General features: G+C 45.5%; 1 protein-coding gene across 1 annotated transcript; it reads left to right on the top strand.

Moving 5' to 3' along the window:
* The first annotated feature begins 5538 nt into the window (after positions 1–5538).
* Positions 5539–9001, top strand: LOC147340517 (germ cell-less protein-like 1). The gene has a single exon (XM_086388513.1). It carries the CDS (start codon positions 7068–7070, stop codon positions 8571–8573), a length of 1506 nt encoding a protein of 501 aa, XP_086244639.1. The 5' UTR covers positions 5539–7067; the 3' UTR covers positions 8574–9001.
* Positions 9002–10235: the final 1234 nt, after the last annotated feature.

Below are 10235 nucleotides of genomic sequence, written 5' to 3'. Positions count from 1 at the left end.
TGATGTATTTAGCAGAACTTCCCTCGTGTGGCTCAGCTGGTAAAGAATCCACGTGCGGTGGAGGAGACCTGGGTTCGATCCCTGGGTTGGGAAGATCCCCTGGAGAAGGGAAAGGCTACCCTGTCCAGTATTCCGGCCTGGAGAATTCCACGGACTGTATAGTCCATGGGGTCGCAAACAGTCGAACACGACTGAGTGACTTTCACTTTCAACCAGTTTCACAAAGCAGGCTGACTATCATGAACAAATGGAATATCTTGAGCAAATTTGACTCTCAGGGTCAGGGTGGCTCCAATAATGGAGCCTACTCTTGATTGAGTGGGACTCACCGACAGGGCGCAGGAATGGCCGAGAGGAGCTACCCCGCGTCTCAGGTAAGGGGCGGTGGCCGGGAGGAGAAATCCCAAGCCCGAGGCCAGGGGCGGCGGCCGGGAGGACCGACCCCACATCCAAGGAGCCGTGGCTGCCTGGGCACAGGAGGCCTAGAGGAGCTATCCCACGTTGAAGGTCAGGAAGGGCGGCGGTGAGGAGAAACCCCTCGTCCAAGGTAAGGAACGGCGGCTGGGCTTTGCTGGAGCAGCCGTGAAGAGATAACCCACGCCCAAGGTAAGAGAAGCCCAAGTAAGACGGTAGGTGGTGCAAGAGGGCATCAGAGGGCAGACACACTGAAACTGTACTCACAGAAAACTAGTCAATCTAATCACACTAGGACAACAGCCTTTTCTAACTCAATGAAACTAAGCCATGCCCATGGGACAACCCAAGACGGGTGGGTCATGGTGGAGAGGTCTGACAGAATGTGGTCCACTGGAGAAGGGAATGGCAAACCACTTCAGTATTCTTGCCTTGACAACCCCATGAGCAGTATGAAAAGGCAAAAGGAGAGGATACTGAAAGAGGAACTCCCCAGGTCAGTAGGTGCCCAATATGCTACTGGAGATCAGTGGAGAAATAACTCCAGAAAGAATGAAGGAATGGAGCCAAAGCAAAAACAATACCCAGCTGTGGATGTGACTGGTGATAGAAGCAAGGTCCGATGCTGTAAAGAGCAATATTGCATAGGAACCTGGAATGTCAGGTCCATGAATCAAGGCAAATTGGACGTAGTCAAACAAGAGATGGCAAGAGTGAATGTCGACATTCTTGGAATCAGCGAACTCAAATGGACTGGAATGGGTGAATTTAACTCAAGTGACCATTATATCTACTACTGTGGGCAGGAATCCCTCAGAAGAAATGGAGTAGCCGTCATGGTCAACAAAAGAGTCTGAAATGCAGTACTTGGATGCAATCTCAAAAACGACAGAATGATCTCTGTTCGTTTCCAAGGCAAACCATTCAATATCTCAGTAATCCAAGTCTATGGCCCAACCAGTAAGGCTGAAGAAGCTGAAGTTGAACGGTTCTATGAAGACCTACCAGGCCTTTTAGAACTAACACCCAAAAAAGATGTCCTTTTCATTATAGGGGACTGAATGCAAAAGTAGGAAATCAAGAAACACCTGGAGTAACAGGCAAATTTGGCCTTGGAATACGGAATGAAGCAGGACAAAGACTAATAGAGTTTTGCCAAGAAAATGCACTGGTCATAACAAATACCCTCTTCCAATAACACAAGAGAAGACTCTACACATGGACATCAACAGATGGTCCACACCAAAATCAGACTGATTATATTCTTTGCAGCCAAAGATGGAGAAGCTCTACACAGTCAGCAAAAACAAGACCAGGAGCTGACTGTGGCTCAGATCATGAACTCCTTATTGCCAAAATCAGACTTTAATTGAAGAAAGTAGGGAAAACCTCTAGACCATTCAGGTATGACCTAAATCAAATCCCTTATGATTATACAGTGGAAGTGAGAAACAGATTTAAGGGCCTAGATCTGATAGATAAGAGTGCCTGATGAACTATGGAATGAGGTTCGTGACATTGTACGGGAGACAGGGATCAAACCATCCCCATGGAAAAGAAATGCAAAAAAGCAAAATGGCTGTCTGGGGAGGCCTTACAAATAGCTGTGAAAAGAAGAGAAGGGAAAAGCAAAGGAGAAAAGGAAGGATATAAGCATCTGAATGCAGAGTTCCAAAGAATAGCAAGAAGAGATAAGAAAGCCTTCCTCAGCGATCAATGCAAAGAAATAGAGGAAAACAACAGAATGGGAAAGAGTAGAGATCTCTTCAAGAAAACAAGAGATACCAAGGGAACATTTCATGCAAAGATGGGCTCGAGAAAGGACAGAAATGGTATGGGCCTAACAGAAGCAGAAGATATTCAGGAGAGGTGGCAAGTACACACGGAAGAACTGTACAAAAAAGATCTTCACGAGCCAGATAATCACGATGGTGTGATCACTGACCTAGAGCCAGACATCCTGGAATGTGAAGCCAAGTGGGCCTTAGAAAGCATCACTACGAACAAAGCTAGTGGAGGTGATGGAACTCCAGTGGAGCTATCTCAAATCCTGAAAGATGATGCTGTGAAAGTGCTGGGCTCAATATGCCAGCAGATTTGGAAACTCAGCAGTGGCCACAGGACTGGAAAAGGTCAGTTTTCATTCCAATCCCAAAGAAAGACAATGCCAAAGAATGCTCAAACTACCACACAAGTGCACTCATCTCACATGCTAGTAAAGTAATGCTCAACACTCTCCAAGCCAGGCTTCAGCAATACGTAAACCGTGAACTTCCAGATGTTCAAGCTGGTTTTAGAAAAGGCAGAGGAACCAGAGATCAAATTGCCAACATCCGCTGGATCATGGAAAAAGCAAGAGAGTTCCAGAAAAACATCTATTTCTGCTTTATTGACTATGCCAAAGCCTTTGACTGTGTGGATCACAATAAACTGTGGAAAATTCTGAAAGAGATGGGAATAGCAGACCACCTGACCTGCCTCTGGAGAAATCTGTATGCAGGTCAGGAAGCAACAGTTCGAACTGGACATGGAACAACAGACTGGTTCCAAAGATGAAAAGGAGTACGTCAAGGCTGTTTATTGCCACCCTGCTTATTTACCTTCTATGCAGAGTACATCATGAGAAACGCTGGACTGGAAGAACACAAGCTGGAATCAAGATTGCCGGGAGAAATATCAATAACCTCAGATATGTAGATGACACCACCCTTATGGCAGACAGTGAAGAGGAACTAAAAAGCCTCTTGATGAAAGAGAAAGTGGAGAGTGAAAAAGTTGGCTTAAAGCTCAACATTCAGAAAACGAAGATCATGGCGTCCGGTCCCATCGCTTCATGGGAAATCGATGGGGAAACAGTGGAACAGTGTCAGACTTTATCTTTTTGGGCTCGAAAATCACTGCAGATGGTGACTGAAGCCATGAAACTAAAAGACGCTTGCTCCTTGACAGGAAAGCTATGACCAACCTAGACAGCAGATTCAAAAGCAGAGACACTACTTTGCCAACAGAGGTTCGTCTAGTCAAGGCTATAGTTTTTCCTGTGGTCATGTATGGATGTGAGAGTTGGACTGTGAAGAAGGCTGAGTGCCGAAGAATTGAGGCTTTTGAACTGTGGTGTTGGAGAAGCCTCTTGAGAGTCCCTTGGACTGCAAGGAGATCCAACCAGTCCATTCTGAAGGAGATCAGCCCTGGGATTTCTTTGGAAGGAATGATGCTAAAGCTGAAACTCCAGTACTTTGGCCACCTCATGCGAAGAGTTGACTCATTGGAAAAGACTCTGAGGCTGGGAGGGATTGGGGGCAGGAGGAGAAGGGGACGACAGAGGATGAGATGGCTGGATGGCATCACTGACTCGATGGACGTGAGTCTGGGTGAACTCCGGGAGTTGGTGATGGACAGGGAGGCCTGGCGTGCTGCGATTCGTGGGGTTGCAAAGAGTTGGACACGACTGAGCGATTGATCTGATCTGATCTGATCTGAAAGTCATTTAGCAAACGAAATCAGATGACATGGATATGTCACTGGGCTATACTTAATAGAAGTTCTTGATTGAAGTTCTTCCTGATGATTCTACTATTACTTCTAACGATATTGTTTTCTATACTGCCTGCTTCAAGAAGTGTTGTTCCTTACATTATCAAGTGTGTGACTGAGCCACTGATATAATGATGGTGTGCAGCTCCATATGAAATCCATAAGTATAATGGTGTGACTCTGTATATAAGAAGCAACAAGACAGAATATTTTCCTGGACCAAGAGACTAGTAAGACAGGTGTGGTCCAGAGACTTTTGTTACTCACAGGGCCTAGTCCAGTAATAACACACTGAGTGGCCTATCAGTGAGATCTTTGGCAGACCTGCGAATGAACCCTCCCAGCACCATGGAACAAGATGGTAATGAAATGCTCTGCAAACCATGGTCAAACTCATGGCCATAAAAGGGCCCTGCTCTGGCAACTGGCACTTGCTATCTGCCTCTACAAAGATTAACTCATGGACACTACAGCTGCTGACCTTCAACGTCCCCTGAAAGGAGTTCAGGGTGAAAATCAGAAATTAGGCACTCGCTCTGTGTTCTGGAAAAATGGACAAAACAGGCCTTTGGATAGTTAGAGATTTTCAGGTAAAGATTTTCTTGAGCCCAAATTCTTGCATCTTCTCATACCTAGAAAAGCACCTAAATTGTTAATGGGGACAACTATTTTGGCTTTTACAGTAATACCACAGTAAGAAGCCAAGGCCTACCTGGACAAACTTTGACAACTGGCTACCTCAAGCACCTGTCTACGCTGGGTTATAGACTCATTCACCAGAAAAGAAATTATAAGATTTATTTTGTCTCTTAAATTTCAGGTTTTCATTTTTTCAACTACTTCTAACTGGGTTTTTTATACCTACATTCAAAATGTATATGAATATGCCAGATGGCTCCATTCTTATAAATAGGGCAGCCCAAGTGTTGACTCTACCCAGACCAGGATCAAAGTTACTATCAAATGTCACCTGATTCTTGCAGGTTATTCTTGGACTGCTGATTACAGTAATTCATCTACTGATATTTGGTCTCTGCCTTTTAATCTACTTATCTAGTTTGTTCTTTCTAAAGGATACAATGGCTTCCCAGACAAAGTAACAGTGATGCAGAGATTCTGGCCACTCTTCAAAATGGACTCCCCTGATGTTCCACCATGGTTACAGATACAATCTTGGTTTACAAGCTCTCCTTTGTGAAAAACTATCTTGACTACAATCATTGTAATCATTCTGTTTTTTGCTGTTTGCTCCTTACATATATAACTGTGTATTTACTACTTGGGGCCCTTGGATCAGAAACCCTAAGTAAAAGGGTAAGGAGAATATGTTGCTTCAACCACTTAGGGTCAGTGCCCCTCACCTGCAGGAAGCAGTTACTGACAGATTTCTCTGCCCCTTTCCCCTCAGCAACAATATTCTCCTAAAATAAAAAGGGGGAAATGAGAGAGTTAACTTAGGCAGGTTGGTAAGGAGTCAAAGCCTAAGGCCCCTTTAAGGAGGAGATAAACATTCTTTCTTTTTCACATTCTTTGCTATAGATATGTAGGCCTCGTAGGCAGCAGTATCTCTTATTCAAGGACATGTCTTTTTTTTTTTTTTTTTTTTTTAAGCTTTGGATATATGTTATGGGAGAAGGTCTGGGTAAAAACTTCCACAGCTGTAGCTCTGGGTTAACCCGTTCCTTCTGGCTAATCTCGTGCTGATGTCATCCCAGGAGGTATGTTACAGGAAAGGGTCTGGAAAAATTCTCGAAGTCTTGAGGTATCTTTTATCTAGTCTCAGCAGCTAGTTGAGAAGTGTATAACGCCTTGCTTAAAGTAGTGAGGTGGGTTCTCTCCTGCTCCCTTCTGACGTCTATGTCTGAAGCTTTTTCTGTCACTTTCACTTTAGATAAAATCTACACAATGCTCCAAGTGACTGAGACTGTCTTTGGTCCCGAGTTAAATCTTCTCCTTCGGAGACCATGAATCTGGCGGCACTGTTCACCATTCACCATTAGCTGTCACAACTCTAGAGTCAGTATTCATGTTTGTCTCATGCCAAGCACCTCTCAACCTGAAGCATTATATAGACCTTCTTATCAACTTTCTATAGCCATCTAACAGAGAATATTTAAAATGTGATTTAAGGTTATCCTGTCCTATTCAAAGTGTGTAAACATTCTACTCACATGATTTGAATAGGGCAGAATCTTTGCGACCCCATGGACACTAGTTTGCAAGTCTCTGCTATTCATGGAATTTTTCAGGCATGAATACTGGAGTGGGTTGTCGTTTCCTCCTCGAGGAAGTCTTCCCAACCCATGCCTCATGCGTCTCCTGCATTGGCAGGTGGATTGTTTACCACTGGGAATGTTTGGGAAGCCCCAAACATTCTACTCAGGCAAGGTCAAATGACCTGAGAGACTTACCGTTTTCAAAGTTTTTTCCCTTGCATTGTACTTTCCTTGTCATTGAAAGGTCCACACTCTCTCTACACCGAATACTTTGTTTAGCATATAACACTTGTCAGTATTTAATATTATTAATTTCCTCAAAAATCAAAATCCATCTCATTCATTCCTCATTTCTTTCAGTGTTTAAGTTTGTTACATGCTTAGCTGGTGTCTAAAATAGAGACAAAAGCAAAGACTGGGCACACATTGCCACTTTTATCACAGAAAATGTTTTGACAGCCGCAAATGATGGGATAACCTAAGAAAATAATTACAGAAATTAAGGTGCATAGAGCACAGAGCTGGAACCAAGACGTAATTATCCAAAAACAGGAGTGATCAGTAATTATTTCAAATGGGGAAGAGGAAATGATGTTCTTAAGATTCATGGGGAAAATTCATACACAAAGTCCTCTGTTCCACCATTATCCTACGAAGGGAGCCGCAGAGAAATCATCCCTGGAGGGAAAGATACACAGAGTGGAATTCCTGGTACAGAGTGCACTTATCCTGTGATGGGGAGTGGGAGGGGTAGGGGAAAGCCTCGTGGGTGTGGCTTTGCGTGGCGTCCAAGATGACGTCACAAACATCAGCCGTATCCAACGACACCGTGGGCTGAGCTAGTGCCAGTGGCGGCTGCGTCTGGTGAGGAAGCTTGCCCTCTGTACCGCTGAGGTAAAAGCCATGGGAGCAGTAAACAGTCAGATGCCCTCGAACAGAGTGGGGCATGCCCCAGAGGAGCCAGGTGCCCCTGAGGGGGAGGAGGAGGCCGAGGAGGTAGCAGTGGCAGTGATAGAGGAAGGGGAGGAGAGCGAAGAGGCCAGACCCACCACTAGCCAAGGGCGCCACAAGCGGAAGACAGGCCCAGAAGGGCAGCTCACAAAAGCGCCTCACAGGAAGCGAGCAAAAGACAGTTTAGAGTCCGTTTATAAGACACTTTTTCTGAGAGGAGAAGGGAGTGACGTGCAGATCCGTGCCCTGGGGAAGGAGTGGAACTTGCACAAGGTCTACTTGTGCCGGTCAGGATACTTTGCTAGCATGTTCAGTGGTGCGTGGCGTGAGACAACCATGGATACTGTAGAGTTGCAGATGCCTGACGAGAACATTGATTGTGAGGCACTGCACGAGGCTTTAGGTTCCCTGTACCGAAACTCTGTGCTCATCCCACCCGGTCGAGTGGTCCCCATGCTGGCCACAGCCAGCATGCTGCAGCTGGACAAGCTGATTCAGCAGTGCGGAGAGATAATGAAGGAGACGGTCAGTGATCAGACCGTGTGCAGCTACTACTGCTCTGCTGAGAGCTACGGACTCCAGAACATCAGGGCCATGTGTCTTCAGTGGCTGCTGGACAACCTGATGACCCAGCATAGTGAGGAGTTATTGAGAGAAGTTAGCCTGGATCTCATGAAAGAGGTCATTGCCTCTTCAGAGCTCTTCGTGATGGAGGTAGAGATGGATGTGTACACGACGCTGAAAAAGTGGATGTTCCTGCAGCTGCAGCCGACATGGAGAGGCCCCCGCAGAGACCTGCTGCCTGACGCCGACTCGTGGTTTGCCAGGTCCAGGCAGGAGTCAGAGGGCACCCCTTTCCTGGAGACCGAGCAGGGCAGAGCCTTCGTGCCAGCGTTCCAGCAGCTGCGGCTTGCCTACATGATCTGCGACCTGCCGTCAGCACGCATCATCGACCAGGATGCACTGATCCCTGCCACGTGGCTGACCCCAGTGTACAAAGAGCAGTGGCTTGCCCTCCTCCGGGCTGAGCAGACCAGAGACCTCGGGCCCGTGGATGTCTTCGTGTCCGACCTCCAGAGGACCAGCATGCGGTGCGGGGGCCAGCTCCTCAGGGATAAGCAGTGCAGCTGGCGGTGGGCAGGCTTCAACGTCGGCTGGGACTTGGTGGTGTGCTATGCCAACCGGCGCATCATTTTCAAGCGCAGCGCGCTGAACAAGTCCTGCGGTCTCGGGGTCAGCTTACTCTGGCAGAGAAAGGTCGCGTTCCGCTTGCGCCTGGCCTCCTTGGACAGGGCTGGAAGAGCCATTTTCCGGAAGGAGACAGAACTCCAGGTGCTTTCCCTGGGAAAGGATGAAGAGCTAGAGGTGGTGAATCTGGAGAACGAAGATGTGGTTTTCCCCATATATGTGACCTGTAATTTCCTGTACCTCCCCAGAGAGGGGCGTTTTCCTGAGTGAGGACTCCTGAAAACAAAATCTCAGAGAGGTGAGCAGCTCTTTTCCTGGGGTCAGGGACGACCAGCTTTGTCCAGATGCCAGCTCCTTCTGCGGGACCAACCGGACTTGCCCACCTCTGGTGGCCCACCTCTGTCAGAGTCTTTGTTGAACTGTAGCTCATAATACTTGAGATTGTTTACCTGAGCCTATGAAGAGGAGAAATTTTAAAGCCCTGCTCCCCCAACACCTTTAGACCTCATTTGTGCTGTTAAAGTGGCAACCTGTCCTCCTGGTTTACCATCCATCAATGCCCCCTCCCATCATTTCTGCAAAGTCAAAGACCAGTTGACTTTAGAGAGAACCTGTGAACCTACCTACTCTACTACTGTTGGGGAAACTCTTTTAAAATATGCATTTCCTTTAGCTTGATTAAAGGAATGTTAAAGAAACCGTTTGGTTTCTCTTTCAGTTCGCGTGTTTAGAGCCACTCTGCCCCACTCATTACCACTACTACCGCTAGCTTCCTTTGGATTGCTTCCCTTTCCCCATTCCCTGCCACTGAGCGTGTAGTACTTGGTTCCCATGATCTCTCACTCTGTGAACGCACCCAGGCTACACTGATGATCTTCTCTTTATTGGTTGTTCCTCAACATTCTTAGGTTAGTTGACTTCATATCGTATCTTGATGTTACTTTGGCTTTATTTTGACTTTCCTAGCATTTTAACCCTAGAAAGACGCCTCAAATCTTATACAACCCTATATTGGGGGTGGAGTGGAAGGCGGCAGATTGATGCTATGAGGACATCTCGGTACTAGACAGACTTTTTCTGTGGCATACAGCCATGAATTATTTATGCACCAGAATGCACTCTCTAAGCACGCTGATGGCCTTTGCCCTTCAGAAACATTTGACGTTGGAATTGTACGTGGAAAGACTCTTTCCCGCTTAAAAACAGGTCTGGTAACCTCTGGAAAGGAACGCTTTTGAATTATCATGGGAATTATTTGGCATCTGGAAGTGGCATCACGAGAAGTCCACACTAGTAATCAAAAGGGTAAGATAAAAAGTGTTTTTGTCACAAAAGGAGAAGCACACTAGTCACGATTTGAATTTGTTAGTTTCTGATTACTGTTAACTTACAAATTGTCACCATCCCATTCCCTCCATTGAGTCATTTTGAGGTCAAAGAATGGAAAACTATTTAAGAATCCATATAAATAATAAATACATGCTTGGAAAGAGTGTGATAAATTAATACAAGATGAACAAATTAAAAAAATAGTATACTCTATTGGTGTTTGGCAGATTCATGTTGATGTATGGCAAAACCAATACAATATTGTAAAGTAATTAGCCTCCAATTAAAATAAATAAATGTACATTTAAATTAAAAAAAAAAAACAGTCACCAGATTTAAGGCTTTATTTAGTTGAAATCAGAATTTTCCTTACTGGTGGTTTATGTTTCTCTTCCCAATTAGATTTTATCCATTGTCATTCAGTGAACAAATTACTTTTGACTTTATCCATTCATTCATTCCTTTTACTCTTTAAGGAGATTTGAAAGGCTTCCTTATCCCAAACCCACATACTAGTATTAGAGTAATATTTACGTGACAGTTACTTATATGAAATGGTTCAACCAGGAAGCTGCTGTTGCATCCTTCGATGTTTGCCCTTAA

Source organism: Bos grunniens, chromosome X (genome assembly GCF_055505025.1).
Source record: "Bos grunniens cultivar Pamir isolate PY7600 chromosome X, Bosgru_T2T1.0, whole genome shotgun sequence".
Taxonomy (NCBI): Eukaryota; Metazoa; Chordata; class Mammalia; order Artiodactyla; family Bovidae; genus Bos; species Bos grunniens.
This window is presented reverse-complemented; position numbering and strand designations above follow the sequence as displayed.